The sequence below is a fragment of the Lytechinus pictus genome, chromosome 18 (assembly GCF_037042905.1).
Source record: "Lytechinus pictus isolate F3 Inbred chromosome 18, Lp3.0, whole genome shotgun sequence".
NCBI classification, from domain to species: Eukaryota; Metazoa; Echinodermata; class Echinoidea; order Temnopleuroida; family Toxopneustidae; genus Lytechinus; species Lytechinus pictus.
Window position 1 is genome coordinate 2,928,574 of NC_087262.1, and position 18,603 is coordinate 2,947,176.

The following is an 18,603-nucleotide window of genomic DNA, read 5'->3' on the forward strand; positions in this document are numbered from 1 at the left end:
AGATAATATTAAAGAATGCTATTCTCTTGATCTTTTTAAGCCTATGTTAAAGTGTTACCTTTTCCAAAGATGAATTCAAATTTCCTAATGATGCATTATCTATTTCCAAATTGTCAAAATTCAGTCTCAAATATGTATAATGATGTATTAAGGTTCAATATGATTGTTTTTTCTTTTCTTTCTCTCTCTCTTTCTTTCTCATACTACCTTTTAGAGCGCTAAGAGACTTGACTGTAATTTGCGCTGTATAGAAATTGAGTATTATTAGAACTACTAATATATAATTATATAATCTCTGTATACATTTAATTACAGATTTATTATAATGAAGAAGTAAATACATACATCTCTCCATCTTTCAGGGACAGTGCCAGTCTGTCGTATGATATGAACGTTGCTTGGGTGCAATCCATTGATACCTTCACGCCTTCTTGAATTTCTGTCGAGGAAAATACAGCATTATGAAATGGTGATATGGATCCTAATCATATAATTGGCTGAAATTCATCATGTGACCAGTCATTCATTTTAGCTAACACTAACAGAAAACTTTGCTAATGACTGGTATTAACAACTAGTTCTATTGACAGGTCATTAAGTTTTGAGCCGAGGATGGTTTATTAAATAACAAGGGCCCATATCAGTATCATATAAAACAAATAATGCACATTATTTTACTTGGGATTAGAATATTAATTCAAACTTGTGACCTGTGAAACAGTCCAATCACCCTCGGCTATGCCTCTTGCATGTTAGAACTGTTCCAAATGTACCACAGTCGTATAATTCTTACTAATGCCCTACATGATGTGCATTATTTGTTATATTGAACATCATCTCTCTAATACTCCACACAACAAATATTAATACTTTTCAAGAGCTCATTTAGAGAAAATGAATACATGTAGCTTTCTTGCATTTAAATAGAGGAAATATCTATGATATATTCTAATGAAAATTTAATACTTCTAGTACTTATTTAGAGATTCTTATTCTCCTGAAGATGGCAGGAACATACTTGCAGAAACATCAAGTTTTGGTGGTCTTTTTCAGGATCAAACATAATTATGAATAAAACCCATAATTTTCAAGAACTTACTCAATGGGAATGCAGTACTCCAATCTGTAAGCGAGTTGAGAGATACACCATACGGCGGGATGCTTTGATTCAAGTATAGGAGTGAGTTCACTGCTAAGATCAAAACACCACCTGAATAGAAATAAACAGATACATGCTGTAATTTTCAGAAATATGTTCAAATTCATGACAATTATGACACATCCATCATTCAGACAGAAACTCTTTAGCCACGCGGGCACAGACACATTTAGACATGTTGCAAACTGCATCACCGCTGTTTGGTCGTTCAGCCTACGAAAGGGCCTCCTGTCACTTCTAAAATTTTGAATACTCGCAGCTTTATAGAACGGCCCCCTAGATATACTAACTGCTGCCGCAAACAGATGATTTTTTTGTTTGTCAACAAACAAAATGGCAGCCTCTAGGCCTAGTACTAGTCGCAAGAATCCCAGAAGATTCTAGCAGGTCAACGACAACGAAATAGTGGATTTTATGAACTAAGGTGACAGTGCTAACGTACAGAAACAGATTAAGTATGCTGTATCAATATTTTGTGAATTTTGTGCCGAAATTGATGGGGTAAGCTGTGATGTGATTGACTCGGATCTCGTAAGATTCTTCGTAGGTGCTCGAACAAAAACTGGTGCTTTGTACAGCAAGATGTCCATGCAATCTATAAGATTTGGGTTGCAGAGACACTTTCAGAAGACCTTGAAAGTTGAAATCATTAATGATTCTGCTTTCTCCATGAGCAGCAAGAGCTTCAAGGCGCTGATCAAGAAACTCAAATCGAGTGGGAAAGCCGACGTCAAACACCACTCACCAATCAGCAAAGATGATATGTTGCCGATCCAAGATAGTTTGGACACAGACACACCCGACGGCCTGCAGAGGAAGGTTTTTGTCGATGTTATAATTTACTTCCCTAACAGGGGCTATGGAAAATCTGAGCATGCAACCCAGTGATTTTATTTTGCATGAAAGAGAAGACGGTGATTTCTACACAATGAGAGATATAAACACAAAGAACCACCAAGATGATGATGAGGAGGCACAAGGAGGACGAATGCACTCTCTCCCCGGTAATATCAACCACTGCCCTGTTCCAAATATGAAGAAGTACTTGTCAAAACTGAACCCAAATAATGAATTCATGCGGCAAAGACCCAAGAACAAGGGCAAAGGCCAAAACTCCAAGAAGTTTGACAAAGAATGCTACTGGTACGATAATCAGGTGTTTGGAAAGAACAACCTAGCCTCTATGATCAAGACAATTACTATGGATGCCAGATGTAGTAAAACTTACACTAACTATTCACTGAGGGCAACTTGTATCTCAATTTTATTTAGATCATGCCGGTGATGCCCCGAGGGACATCATGTCGGTTTTGGGCCACCGCTCAGAGACGAGCATCAAGAACTATTCACGTACGAGTGAGATGCAGAAGAGAAATATGTCGCACACATTATCATCGATTCATAGTTCGATGTCCTCCTCCACTGAGGGAGAAGGAGAATGATCCTGGACCATCTAACGTTGCTGCTGATGACGAAGAAGTTTCAATCTGCTAACAGATATTCAAGTTGAACAAATCATGAATGACATGCCAGACTCTGTTGATGATATTGTTAACATTATTGGTAATGAGCCCCCGTGTCACCCCGAACTGCTACCAATAATATGAGACTACCACAGACAGGAATGCTGAATATGAACCAGCAGATGGTTCAGCCACAACATATCTTTCATGGCTGTACCATCAATAGGGCCCATCTATCAAAACTAAAATAAATGGAAAGTGCCTTGTACATGTATGTATACGCTATTTCATATTTTGAATTGTTCCTGATGTCAACTCTTGAGTTTTTGAATTAACTTATTGAGAAAAAAGTTGTTTGGATGCATAGGCATAATATCAAAAAAATTATATGGGTGGAGGGGACATAAAACAAATATACAATGACCCATTCTTGGAAAAGGCGAAAACTATTCACACTCAAGCAATCACATAGTACTTTTCTCCTGAGGGCCGTTGGACTTCAGAAAATAGTACTATGTGAAGTTCCTTCGATGCGGATAGTTTTAGCCAGATCCTCGAGTGTCATTGTATATTTGCATACTATTGCCCTCATGAGCAGTCAATATTTGTATACTATTGCCCTCATGAGCAGTCAATATATGTATACTATACACTCACCGATGGGTTTAGGGACAGCTTGGACCTGTCTGCAATCGTAAGGTAGACTGCTCTGAGACCAGATGATAGGATGTACTTTCTGGGCCATGTTGAGTGACAGGGCTACGATTGAACAGGTATCTTGTCTCACTGCTACACGCCTGCAGAGAGTGCCAGACATAATTGGGAGAAAGGATCACCATTATTTAAGCAGAAAAGAAAGTAGTTTCAGAAAACAATAATTTCATAAGAAAGTCTTTAAAATCAAGGTCAACTGTCACTATTACATTCATAGATCTGGATCTTTTTAATTTTATATTTACATTTAGCCTGATAATTTCTCAGCAATATCATATTTTTTTACCGGAATCTTTTAACACAATGTATATTTTCTTATTCATCTAACACTTTGGTGGTCATTTTATTAGATTCTGTTCGTACTAATTTTAGATTGTTAACATAACTTGCATTTATGAATATCTTCATTATCCCGATAGGGCATATGTAAGAAATGGTCACAAAAATATTGTCTTTGTAGCAATCATCAGAAGACCATTAACCTGATGCCTACAAGAAATGGGTGGTTTCTGACTTATCCGCAAGTAACATCATTTTTTACTTCTCGGAGAATGATATGCTTTTCAATTTAAGAAAATATATAATAAATTTGAGCCTAACACAACTTTATCCCACTAATTGCATAAAGATGTATTTCACAAAATAAAATATCTTAAATAAGAAATTTGTTATTGTTCATCCAATTTCAAAGCAATTTCGCAGTTTTACTTCATTGAATTTTGAATTTACATGAATGAATTAAACTAATTCAGATCAGCTCGCTAACAAAAATGCGCATCCTTTAAAGTAAACTTGATTATAGAGAAAACCTGGGGAGAGTTTCATCGACATATTTGTTCAACATGTTATCAGATTTGACAACTTTCCTTTATTATGATTGGCTGAGTGTACATCTCTCTCTCTCTTACTAACTTACAATGGCAACAGTCGGATAAAACGTCTGACCAGAGCTTTCATGAAACACTCCCCTAGGCCCCATCTTACAAATAGTTATGATTGATCCAATCAACCACAACTATGGAGAGCCAGCAACGTCAACATCCAAAAAGTATGTTAAGATTTCCTAGATGTTGTATATTCATAGTTTTCTTGAAAATTCAGTGTGATCCTCTTTGTTTACGGTTTATTTCCAATTGGTCTAATGCCAATTGGTCTAATTACCAACTCGTCTGCTATCATTTGGTCTCTCATCGATTCGTCCACTATCCACATGGTCTAATTGGATAAATGTTAATTGGGTGAAATGAGTGAAAAGAAAATGGGTATTAGACGAAGTGATTATTGGACCATATGGGATTGGATCAAATAGACAAAATGCTGATGGACGTAATGGCATTAGACTAAATGGAGGTAGACCATGTGATAAGTGGACGAGTTGGCAATAGACGAATCGGCAGTTCACCTTTGTTTACACAGGATATTGTGCAAATTTTCTGCGAGAAAAATTATGACAGTGATGGATTTCCATATAGTTGAGGTTGATCGGATCGATCGGGCCCTGATGACACACTTACCCTGGCCATGTACGAAGTGGCTCATAGAGGATGAGTAACGTAGGCTCATAGTAACCATGTAGGAACTGAACATCTAAGATATTACAGATTGGATCATCCATTTCATTTAGTCTGATTACATAACTGGGCATCAACGCTCCACGTCGTGTACTATCAAGTTCAAGAAAAAAAGAGAAAGGATAATTAGTAAATTGGTTGAGAAAATAATAATTCATTGATTTACTCACACTTTTCATCATATTGAGGGTTAACGTGACAAACAAAAAGACGGAACTCACTTTTTTGCCATTTTTAAGAGTTTGGTACTAGTAAACACTGTTATGTTTGCAATATGATTTTTACTAGTATACATTTTTATGTATGCAATATAATTTTTCATGAATGATGGAGATTTTGGTTCCTCACCTCAAGTCAAACTAAATTCCAAATACTAGTCCTAAAGAATGGAATATTTCTGGTATCCAATGACGAAAAACCATCGCATATAATCATTATAATCTGGAATGGACATTATTAACCTGTCCATGCAATACTTATATTATATTGGATGGCTCAGAATGGAATACCGGTAATATTCCAAGAGATAGGGCCAAAATTCTGTAAATCACAGATCAGTGAAATATTGGCACTATGATTGAAATATTTCTGGTATTCCATGAAATAAAGCCATTCAATATATTCTTATATTATTATAATTATTTATATATTCCAATAATTTATCTATAATTATATTATAATTATTATTATCTATCCCACCCTTCTCCCTCAAAACAGAAAGACATAAGTTTTTTTATTTTAAGATTATTGTACTTATACTCGCTGTTATGTTTGCAACATAATTTTTCACGAATGATGGAGGTCCTGGTTCGGGATTGTCAGACAATCTCAATTAAAAGTATTGGTCCTAATGAAGCAAACATTTCTGGTATCCCAGGGAAAAATTATATCCAATATAATCATCATCTATAATGACCATTTACAGATAATGTTCTATATCTTATATGCTACAAAGGTAAAAAAAAAATCGGCTCAGGGCTATTAGGACCCTCAAAATAACCTAAGAAAACTTCCATTCGCAGTGATGTTAAAGCTTAGGTTGTGAAAAACTAGCCCTTGAATAAATTTTTTTTTTGGCCTAATGCTGATATCACATTTACATGTATAATAATAATATGGTCCACTTACATAGCGCAGCTATTGTAATTGCATATACTCTACTGCGCTTGATACTTGGTATCATATCATTACCCCAGCTGTAGCCAAGCCGCAATATAGGTGCTAAGGCGTTCAAGGAATAAATACTACCGGGTACTCATTCACCTCACCTGGATCGAGTGCAGCACAACGTGGGTGAATTTCTTGCTGAAGGAAAACATGCCATGGCTGAGATTCAAACTCACGTCCCTCTGATTGAAAGACGAGACATAACCACTAGCCCACAATGCCCCCATATTTAGTGATTAGGTATCAGTTCAGTTTAGGTATTTAGTGACATAAAGATGTAATAAGTTACCTTGTACTGAGGGACTTATCCAGGTCTTCAATCAAACCCTCTCTACGGAATGGTAGAACCACAAGCTTCGAACCATAGGTTAACATGATAGCACAGCGATGGTCAGGATCCACTCTTACTATGGGGTGGTAGATGTTACGATAAACTCCCTCCTGAAAATTAATTGATATTACATTTAAATACATTTGACTGGGCGTTGTGGCGTGCGCCTGTAATCCAAGATATTAGGGGAAGTTACAAATTGATGCAGAGGTTCGAGGTTCGAGCCCTGGTCACGTCTTTTGAATGGTGACGTTAAAGGTCGGTCCCAGACGTAAATAATCATATCTGATTGATACACGTCTGACAAAACTCAAATACACACACACATAAGTTGATACAAATAATGATAGTACTAAAAAAAAGAACATACTACTACTATTAACACTACTCATACTAATAATAATATCAATAATATTAAAATGATAACTATAATAAAAAAAATAATAATACACCATCAACAATAACAATTATTCTTTATTTATACAGCACTCTACTCATAAGGTGATGTCTCTAAAAACATTTTGAGTCTGTACAACTTAAAAACAAGTACACAAAAACGAATTGCCACAGAAAATGCGTCACAAAACTAAATCTTACTATTACCCCTATTCCCCCTTGGAAATGACTTCAACCCTTGGAAAAGGAAAAAAAAAATCATAAAATTGAAATTATTTTGAGTTTGAAGATTTCTTTCTTACCTTGGTTTCATCTTCCTCAAAGTAATGCATCGAGAGTGTCTTGAGATCATGCATGTTAGGATCATACTCAACAATAGACACCTGAATTATCAAAGAAACAAAGTGTTAAGGATGAGCCCTTCGTGCTTTTTACAATCATTTTCAGCTGATTTTTAAGGGAAAAAATTACATGGGGGCTAAGGGTGATTTCGCCCCCAAAATGCTAAAAAAGGAGCCCTGAAGATCCCCATTCATTGTAATGCTAAAGCTTATCCAATGTTGCAGATTTAGGCAGCAAATTGTGAAAAGTAGCCCCTGAAAACAAAAATTTAATTTTTTGCCTGATAAGATGTTGACAGATAAGGCTAGCCGCAACCATGTATAAGGTTTGGCAGGTTCAAGTTTCAATTATTGTCAGAAGACAGTATTTGACAGGGTTGTGATATGTACTGTCTTATTTTTAAAAAGGTTGTGTTTTTATCATAAAAAAATGTTTCAAACCATGAAAAAAAAAATTAAATCGATCCCAAAAACAAGTTATTGTACAAACAATGGGGCAAGTTCTTTACCTTTGCATTCATAAAGCTGAGAAGAAGAGCATCCCGTCCCGATCCAGTCACTTGAGCACTCTGCATTGACATCACCTTACCAAAGATATGAAACGTAGCTGCTTCCTGAAGTTTCTTCTTCGGTTTGGAATCTACATGTAATTAAATAGAGGGTACAATTTTACACATTAGGATTAAATACATGTATAAACTCTATTTCATCTTTACTCTGTATCTTGGGGATCCCCTACTCCAATCTTCCTGTCTTCACCCTCCTCCTGCTTTTTTTATTCCTCACTTCTCTTCCGCCTCCGCTGACTCTCTCTTCCATCGTCCCTCATATTTCCTCTGCTTTCCCTTCTTCCTCTCCTCGTACTTTGAATTCATCTTCTTCCGCTGCGTTCATTTTTTTCTTCTCCTTCATCCTTCTTAACTCCCCTACAGCATCCACCTTATCAATCTTCTCCTTTTACTTCTTATTCTTCTTGCTCTTTCTAAACTCCAGCAATATCACAAGGCATTTTTGTCAGCAACAGAGTAGACTGTTCAACTATCACAACAAACATCATCAGCAATCTACACATAAATCATAAAGTGATATGCTCTCTACAGAGAACGCATCATTGTTTCTTCTTTCTCTCACCTTTGTCAGTTGGCTTGCTGGAGTCGATGGTTATCATGGAATAGACCGTCAGCTCCGACCCCTTGGCCACCACCAGGTTCTGCTGATCTGGTGAGAAGAAATGACAGTAGACACAGTGCTCCACCCCTGTCGGGGGATGGGTTTCACGGTAGAACGCATACATCTTCACTGGTTACTTCTCCCACTAGAGTAGCTCCTGTAGCTAGATTGACAATGGGTGGTCCAATCCAACACTAAGGGCAAGCTGTTCTGCAAAACAAAAAATAACAGAGAGGCAGAAAGGTAAAAAAATTAATAACTTAGACAAATTTGATAAAAACCTATTCATAAATTTGTTAATCATTAAAGAATTTAATATTAGATAAACGATTCACTGGGAATGCATGTTCCTCCTAGATTGTTATAGGTCACAATGTTGTATTGACCTTTTATCATCCTGATATGCTTTGGCACAGGTCACGTTCAATGAAACAAAGCACAAGCATCATCACACTCACAGCAAAGTTCTTAATTCTACTGTATGATGGGGGTAGGGTGTCCGGACATTTCAAACTTTTGAAGCCTTCTTTTTGTCTTTGGATTACAGAAAAATTTACGAGCGGAGCAATTAAAAAACTCTCCTAAAAGTTTGAAGGGGAGCAGTAGGGGAGCACTGCAAAAGGCTCTTCTTTGACATACAAGGGGAACTTTTTTTGTCCGAAAAAAAATGGATGAAGGAACACACACCAAGTTACAAACCACAACTAAGGAGACAAACAAGCATATGTTATATGCAACATTTATCTCCATGAACTTTTTTATTGTCATTTTAGCAATAAGTGTTATTGCTTTTTTCCTTTCTTATTTGACTGAGAATGGGGTTTTCAAGGTTGGCTCTAACAGTTCAATCATTGACAGACACTCTGTCTTGTTCTACATTCAGGTTAAGTGATGTCAGAATAGAGATTATACTACATGGAAATGAAATGTACAAACAATACAAATGTGTATGATGTTGCCTGATTTCTAGTTTTTCTGCATTTATTATTTCATGTCACAAAAAATCCAATTTGCTGAGGCAAGCGATAAATTGCTTTACCTGAAATGGATTAAGGCAAGCAGTAGCGAGTGATCGCTCTCGTTCTCCTTAAAACTGAGTCCCCATTTAATTATTATTTGAATTATTTATCTTATCTTAGGAATCCCTTATTCGCTTTACTTTGATATTTTGTAGATTACTAGTTTTAAGCTTGTCTTCAGTCCGTCTCCATTACTGTATATAGCTTTGTTAATCAGGTATTGAAACTAAGTTTAGGGACTTGCCTTTCATACAAGCTCTGCTTTTCTGGCAAGTCTCTCCTTTTGTTCCATATAATTTTTATAGCCAAAATAATTGCAACTCACTTTAGTTCCTATTTAATTTATCTTCAATATTTTTTATATAGAGGGCGGCGACACCATGTCACCCTCTATGCGTGTCGTAGCTTAGTTACTTAACAAAGAGGACAAGATGGCGATGTAAACATTGGTAAGTTACATCCCATCTGACATAATAAATTTGTTTTTGTTCTTCTAGTCTAGACTCCATTATTTTATATATTGCGCTAAACTTAAAAATGAAATCAATATTGTATAGTCTATAGAATTAGAATTAATTAGAAAATGAAGTTCTACTTCTAGCCCAATAACATTAGGGAGGACAACGAGCATCCTGGAACCCGCGACACTGCCTGCGAGGAAGCCGCAGCTCGCAAATGGTCCCAATGTCAAAGTATCTTTGCCAATGTTGATGCAAAATGAAAACACGATAAATACAATAAAAAATCTTTTAAAAATATAAATCTTAACATCTTCAAGATAAAAACAACACTCATACTCACAAATACTATACTTGTCCCTACTATTATCGTTCGTTATCTAAAAACTGGCCGATGCCGAAGATTTCAGTGGATTTTGTACCCAATTCCTCCCGAGTTTTCTCTCTAAACGCACGGCGAGACCAATGCGGAAGTGACCGTGTTTTTCCACATTTTGATCATTAAATTGCTTGGGATTGGCAACTGGTAAGTCTATGAAAAATGTGGGCTAACTTCAGCGAAAGAACTTTTGATAGAGATTCTGACGTCAAAAGTACATAGGCCCCGCCCCCTCAATCCAGAAATAATGATGAAAAAACTAAAAAAAAATATGATCCCGTGCATTTTTTGAGCTGCACATTATATGGTCGTTAGAAAATCGTATTCTAGTGTTATTCCTGTTGGTTTCATGCCAATACCTATCAGGGTTTTGGATTCCCAAGCAAAAAACTAAAAATGACGTCATCCAGTGCTGTTGAATATTCACGTTTCCGACGATCTTTTCGATCACGTGGTTACGATTCCTCATGAATATTGATGAATCGGTAGCGTGGCGCGACGCTTGACTTTTACGTCTAGTCTAAAAAACAGTCCTTTTTTTGAAAATATTAAGAGAAATACAGTCGCTGCCATGTAAAGTGAGGAAAATCAATCGAATGAAAAAAAAAAAAAGACTGGATATTAGTCTAAATTATTTATGAATGGAATTTTCCACAACTTGAATGGAAAGACCGCATGCGAGAGATCAAATGGCACATGTTCGACCCCAAGCCTGTCAAGAGACCCAGGGAATTCCCCTGATTGACGCAGAAATTCAAAGCTTGATCGATGGGCTTCAACATTCTATTTGAAGAAATAAAATTCAGAGAGGATGAGAGAGCGTGAGAGAGATAGGGGGGGGGGGGAATATCTGGGATTAAATTGCTGATAATACAATGAAACTGTTATTTAAACTAAAAAGTTATTTTTATAATTTAGCTCTAAAAAAAATAGATATAATTGTTATTTGTTTAGACCTGTTTTTATTACTTTTTCTACTTGCCTTTATCAAAGATTTTCCACTGTTGCTTTTACTCTGCTTGACTCATTTTTTTTATTTTATTTTTTATTTTTTTATTTTTTTTTTTGGGGGGGGGTGTAAATAGTTACCTAGAGGTATGCAAATCTGGGCGTATCCTCTGTTATGAACTTGCACCAGCTCCACCACTCCACCTGGGCAGCTTCCTCGTTGGAGTAAAATAATAAATATATGTCTTCGTGGAGACAAAAACTGCTGCATTTGATATGATAAACAAAAGAATATGCCTTTAATGTCATAAAGACATTGATATCTTTGCAATACGCCACAGCAGGCATTGTTGCACGTGTTGCACTGCACCGTATCGTATTTGATTTGATGAATGAAATGAAAATAAGAACGGGTTTCATGACATGAACCAAAGGGCACAGAGTAACTTGAACTTGTAAATGGGGAAATTCCACTCAAACATAAAAGAGTATTCTAAGCATAAAACTGAAATAATTGATATGTTTGATACAGTGCTATATTGTTATGGATGTTTATGATTTAGAGGTAAAATTAATGTTTATGATATAGAGGTAAATTATGTTTGTTTCTACTGATACTTTTACCGATGTGTTCAAGTCACCCCCATTAATAAATGAACTTTCAAACTTTAACGATGAAAACAAGACCCAACTCGTCTGGCATTTCTCATCATGGATCTCCGCAACTTAGATAGAAGAGCGCAAATTTGTTCAGTTTTTTATAATTTTCCGGTAAAAGGAGCACTCATCACAAGTTCTATTTATTATATTAGTTTGATCAGTACATTTTCCAGAATACATAACATTAATTATTTGCATGATTCGTTTCAAGAAGTTCATTTTTTCATTTTTTTTCAAAATTTCGACGTGATAATACATTTAATCAATGGCCAAGGACCTGGATTGGAAGAAGTTATCGGCACGTGCCAAGTTTTTAAGTTTTACTAGGTGAGTACTAAAAAAAATTGTACAGTGGGAATTGGAAGCAAGTTTCAGGACATGTTGCTGATGAAATAAAAATGAGGTGTAATGAGGCTAATCAGTATTATAAATATTATGTAAAAAATAAAAGTAAACTAGATTCATTTATTTTTAATGGCTGTTACGTTTAAAAAAGGGGGAAAAAAATATTTATAATTACTAAAAAGATGAGTACAACCATTGAATTCATACTTACAGTGTAATGCAAAGACGAAAAAGAAGCCTTAAAAAATAGTGTCCGGACGCCCAACCCCCCCCCACAACTACGAGAGTGAGAACGAATGTGACCTGATTGTGTGTTATAATTTTCATATTTTATTTGACTTAATTGTTGGTTTATAATTCAATCATTTTTCATTAACTATTTGACAATTTTCTTTTTGCTGGACAATGTCATACTCATGAGTATTCAATATATTTGTATTATGCACTTTTACTTGAGCTAGGCTGTGTCATCATTTTTCAGACAGGAATCTTAGCAATCAATTTTAACAGAAAATATTTTTTATCTAAAATGTATTTTACAGGAGATATCAAAGTGATTGTTTTCAGGAAGGTGGTTTAATCAACGATCTAAATGATTATTCAAAATTCACTATAGTCATATAAAATATATTTCTGTATTAAAAACTTATTTTCATTGTCAATATATTGAGATTGATGAAACACATGTAAACATTGACTGAAAGGTTTTCAACATTATTACAGCTAGTATTATTGTTCTACTGAACAATTCTATAAAAATATTGAGCTTTTAACTTTTTGTTTATTTCGTTCATGTTCATGAAAATATTCTACTTTTGTATTTTATTGGAAAATGAAATACTCTCGATCTCTCCCAATACCCTCAGTCCTAAATTTACAATAATTGGTTATCATTAATACCAATATTGTATAGGGTCTCAACGTGATGTCATTGTTTTGGTGTTTTTTTCCTCACTTCGATGTGCTGAAAAAATAGAAATTCCAAAAAAGGGTAGACTCCGATCTCCTTGCTCTAATCATGGACTAATAATCTGAATGCTGATGGTAATGTAATTTTCTTACACATTTTGAAACACGTTGCATAATATGGAATGTATATATTAGTTGACAAGAATATCTGACCTCTATAATATATCAAAGTGCACAAAATATTTTATGTAATAGCTTTCAGGCTTTAACATGTCACAGCCACGGCAATGGTGACATTTCATTAAATAATTGTGAATGTATTTATGAAGATGTCGTCAGTACCTAACAATGTAAATAAGATACCACATGGGTTATGTAATGTTATCTGTGGTGATTGGGAAACCTATACCTTGTATCGGGAGGGGTACGTGATTCAATAGATCCCAAAAGAATTCATATTCAACCGTATGACAATTAGACTCCATGAAGCATATGATGGAATTGAACAATTCATCGAATGATATGGATTTCAAGTTAATTGATTTGTCTAAACGTTAAAGCTTGTATTTCGTCTGTTCATCCCTATAGATCTACACAAGTTGATATTTTTATTTGAATATCGTTGGGAATTTCGATGAATTATTTTTCAATTTCAATTGTCATTTTATATTTGAATAACGCTTCAAATAGTTATCTTTACAACGGCATCGGCCTAATTTGTAAGAGTACCTATTTATGAAATGAAAGTTTAAATGTGAACGAGAACACTCGGCCCTAAAGCCGATGGCACGTGATCGAACTAGTATTGCTTGAAAATGATGTTTCCCGAATTCCCGTCATAGGGTGAAATTCTCTTCTGTAACTTTAAAACTGAACTTCTATTGAAATTTACTGAATCACTCACCTCTCCACACCCATGGTATAAGAAAACATTTCCCAAATCGCCAAAATTAAGATGTGAAGATTTATCAACCATCATCGTGATCAGCAGTGACAACATTCGCCTCGAACACCTCCCCCCCCCCAACACACACACATGATCTCAACATCCCCTCTTCATTTCTGGACCCCTTCCTCTTTCGCTCGATCGCTCTTTGCGACCCTAGCTCCTACCCCCCCCCCTTCTCTCTCTCGTACACTACACGCTGATGTACAGTAGCAACAGTAGCTCCATAAGTGTGGTATGCAAAAAGAATTAGGCCTGTCAAACTACTTACAAGACATTTATAATCGTATATTTTAAAAATTATGTATGCATTATTAAAACATTCGTGATCATGGGTGAACAAAGAACAATAAAAATCACCGGTGGATCGGGGGGGGGGGGGGGGGGGGCACAGCCGGCCCGTGCGCACCCCCCCCCCCACCATTCAGAGGCACAAGTAAAATTTGTAATGTAAAAATAGTGGTAAACAGAAGCGTGCGCCCCCCCCCCCTCCGATAGTGAAGACCAAAATCCCCTTAATTATTTTTGGTTGAAACCCTTTTCTATTTTTTTTGTTTTGCTTGTCAATTTTTTCCTCGGGGAAAACGTGCCCTCCCCCCTTCGAAAAATCCTGGATCCGCTCCTGATACGAATGTAAATACTTTTAATTCATATTAAAAAGAAAATAATTGGATACGAATCATAAACTTTAACAGGAAGCTATTAATTATGAAAGTTATATTTTATCCGAAATTGAAAAACATTTAATGTATTACAGAGAAGTTTGGGACCCCGTCTAATGAATGCAGATGTCCATTAATTATTTGAAGGCCTGCAAACAATTCATCTTGGGATTTCACGGACCGAGGGGCTATGGTCCTTACACCTCGGTCACATTTGCTCTACGGCGGCCGTACGGCGAGTCGAAACAGTCGTTTTAATATTGTTTTTGTACCAGCTACATTATACATGTAAGATTTAATTTGTACATGTAAGATTATGTACAATATAAAAATGAATAAAAATACTGTTTTCGACTAGCCGTGCGGCAAATGTGACCGAGGTACAAGTCTGTCATCGACATGAAAAACAATGGTTGACAGAACCAAACACGCATTCAGAAAATTAAATCACAATTTCAAAAGATGTAGAAAGTATGGGGTAAATTTATTGATCAATTTGAGAATAAATCTGGCTTTAAGTAATTTCGTTGGACTTAATATCAATCCTTTCCAGTTTTCTATTAAAATATGTTCTATAAAATTTGACGTCCTTAGTAGTCACATTTGCTCTACGGCGGTCGTTTTATTCATTTCTTTCAAACTATGTATACAACACTGGTACAAAATAATGTTAAACTGCCGTTTTCGACTTGCCGTACGGCCGCCGTATAGGGGAAATGTGACTGGTGTAATAAACTGACATTAAAATAGTAAAGTTGATGCAGTTGCAAATTGTTAAAATCTTTATTAAAAGAAATCATGATATAGGGTTTGCTTACACTTTACAGTTTGGCTTTGATTTATCTTGATGATTTTCATTATTCTTTTCATGATAATTTTTAGTTAAAACAGCGTTTTACTATATTCCGTGAAAGTGAATGTCCTTCCAGAATTCCATGTTTTTAATAATTCATACTGAACTGGAAACTCTTATTAAAGGCAAATTTAATGCATAAGAATTTATTGAGCATATGATAATAATTCAAACAATGCTGTTTACTACATGAATCCCTATGCATAGTAGTTTAAACAGTTTAATAAAGTGTTTAAAATCTGAAACAATCATGCTTTATTTATTGATAATTAAATATTAGAGTTTATAAAACTTTGTTGTTTATAAAGTTGTTTAACACTTAAAATGTTTAAACAACTACTATGCAATTCACATATTAAACAACGTTGTTTGAATTATATTTTAACAATGAAACAACATAATACATAAATTAATTACAAATAAATCACAAGAATATTATGACCATACATATAAATAGCATTTTACAGTGCATCATTGTTAACAGAAACTGTTTTTCGACCCTTCTCAGCATCATATTCATAACTTTTTTAAATTATTCACTTATTCAATTTTAAGTAAAAATAAAGTTGAAAGATTATCTCATAAGACAATAAAATTGTTTTTATATCGTCTTGATTTAGTGATCCCCAATCCTTCACCTTCTTGAGCAGTTGTAAAATGCGATATGAACTTGTAGCTCTCGACCTTTGCTCCGTTTGGGTCTTGTGAACAACAGTCTTTCAAGCAGTGTCAGTCAGTCATCTTCGGATTATATGCTGTAAATTATACAATGAAAATAGACCATAGTTTTAACTTTTGAGTTTGATTTATTGCTAATGTCATAATTGGTCATTCAAAGATTTAAAAAGAAAATAGATTAAGAAAAAGAACAGGGCAGGAAAATATTTATGATTTTTGCAAAACAAATACTGAAGGAAACAAAATCAAAATCAATCTCAAATCAATTTGGTACACTTCTGCACTTCAGTGATTATAATTTGCATTATTTTTAAATTCAATTTCCTGTATTTTAGGGTCTAATTATTGATATCATCATGTCTCAAAAATTCCATTGACGATTGACTGTCCCTGGCCTTACCGAAAAAAATAAAAACAGTGTCCAGTTTTAGAAGTTTTAGAATCAGTATCGCGAAAGTTCCAACAAATAAAATGCCCAAACTTATATTCCTAAAATACTACGAGTATGATATTCGCCATTCCATTAATACAAGCAGAGCTTCAATTTCAGAGCCATACACAACAACAGGTGCAGCTGCCATTCATTACATACACGCCCCAAGGCCGCATGGCCGAGCTCACACACATTCCACAGCCATTCACGAACCATGCACGAACAACCGAGTGAAGCCCGATCACAACACAACGTACGCCATGCTTTATATACACCATTGCGGACTAAGCACAAACACCACCGCAAAACAGTTCACAAAATAAACCTCGGTGTAGACGGTTTTCCGTATGTCGCTCTGTACCAATACATGTCGCTCACATACACTTTGCACACATTGACACACAGTAAACAACGAACACAGTCGTGCGATTTTCACTTCTCGACGGTAAATATCTTCAAAAATATGACTTACCAAATGACGAGAAGTCCGCAAAATATCATCAGATTTTCCGAGGTAATGTAGCTACACCGTATGAAGAAAATGAGATTTTCAACTCGAAATCTTGAAGGAAATACGTCGTGTTTAGTATGAGGTTGATCGGTGGTTCGCAGAGAAAATTCTCGCACTACATAGGTTTTGTATTATGGGAAAATATGCAAATGAGAGCCAAAACACCCAATGAGATCACAGCTCAAGATTTGTGAATGAAACATGACGTCACGCACTACGCTGGCGATCGAACGAGCGTACTGCGCATGCGCGGGTTTCCTGTACAATTCTTCTTTGTGGTTAGGGGGCTGAATCGGTTATCTCTGTCCCTTTCTGGTCTCACAAAGGCCATAGTTTGACACTTAATATCTTCACTTTTTGGAAACCTTTGGAACTGGGAGTTGGTATGTTTGCTTTGATTTTGTTTTCTCTTTCATGTCATTGTAAATAAAAAAAATGTGAAGACGTTCAAATAAAAATTTTAGGATTTCAATTTGACCGGCCTAATTATCTAATAACATGTCATCAAATTTCAAACAGTACAAATTACAATTTCATAGGTATCCATCATACCATATTACCACAGAGAAATCCAAATGCTTTTCAAATATTTTTAAGAGGTTTAAAATAAAAATGTCTGAATGTCCCATGAACGTAAGCCAAGGTGCGCGTGCGCGATATCTTGCCTCTTGGACTTAGCACTCGGGCACTACACAAAAAACTACACGTGGGACACGTACTATTTCAATGACACTGAATTTCGCACACAAAAATATTACTGTCGTCTCACGCCAACCTCTCATACCATGCAAAAAGTAACCATGACAAACATCCAATAAAAATGTATAGATACATGAAAATAACTTTCTTTCTCACCTATTTTTGAGCAATTTTTCTACGAAACAAAAGCCAAAACACAGCACTGCACGGAGAACACGCTTGCAATCAACGCCGAGTTATGTAGTCTTTCTTATAGTCGCACTTACGGTACTTTTCTGATCTGCAGCGCAGGCTAGCTCGATAGAGTATAGTATGCATGTAATGTACTCCTAAAAAAAAGGGCCTAGGTATAGCTACATACTGTAGTAAATATAGATATTTACCAATAAAACCACTTAGCTTGTCATTCTGTCACTTGTGTATTTTCTGTGAAATGTAAATGGAAGTGACAGAATTCGTGCACACTTCCCAGGCACACTTTTGGTGAATTTTGTGAAAATCTTTCAGAAAAAAGTGTAAATATTCAAAACTTTAGAGGGGGGACCTCCCGCCCGGGCCTCCCGCACTGAGTATGACCATGCTTGAGAATGGAGATCTCCATGATAAAATCTTTGCTATAGAATAGACCATGTTCTTATTTCTTCCCTGCCTGGTATTATTATTTTCCTTATTTTTCTTTTTTCTCTTCGACTTCCCTTTTCTTCTTCTCCTTTTTTCTTTTTGTTCTTGTTATTCTCCTTCTTCTTCTTCTTCTTCTTCTCATTCTTCTTTTTCTTCTTCTTTTTCCTCTA

The 18,603-nt window shown here is 35.6% G+C and overlaps 1 protein-coding gene across 4 annotated transcripts in view; it reads right to left on the reverse strand.

Moving 5' to 3' along the window:
• Positions 1–18,070, reverse strand: part of LOC129281287 (cleavage and polyadenylation specificity factor subunit 1-like) — a 64,453-nt gene extending 46,383 nt beyond the window's left edge. The window contains exons 1-10 of one of the 4 annotated variants that reach the window (XM_064113084.1): positions 17,969–18,052; positions 11,258–11,381; positions 8,274–8,522; positions 7,652–7,782; positions 7,104–7,184; positions 6,364–6,515; positions 4,851–5,000; positions 3,280–3,419; positions 1,100–1,210; positions 346–439 (exon numbers count right to left, since the gene is read on the reverse strand). In XM_064113084.1, coding sequence (XP_063969154.1) covers positions 346–439; positions 1,100–1,210; positions 3,280–3,419; positions 4,851–5,000; positions 6,364–6,515; positions 7,104–7,184; positions 7,652–7,782; positions 8,274–8,436 — 1,022 coding nt within the window. In that variant the 5' untranslated portion in view covers positions 8,437–8,522; positions 11,258–11,381; positions 17,969–18,052. Of the gene's footprint in view, positions 1–345; positions 440–1,099; positions 1,211–3,279; positions 3,420–4,850; positions 5,001–6,363; positions 6,516–7,103; positions 7,185–7,651; positions 7,783–8,273; positions 8,523–11,257; positions 11,382–16,129; positions 16,247–17,968 lie in introns of those variants that run through there. The other 3 variants (XM_064113083.1, XM_064113085.1, XM_064113086.1) reach the window with 3 other exon arrangements.
• Between the last annotated feature and the right edge of the window lie 533 nt (positions 18,071–18,603).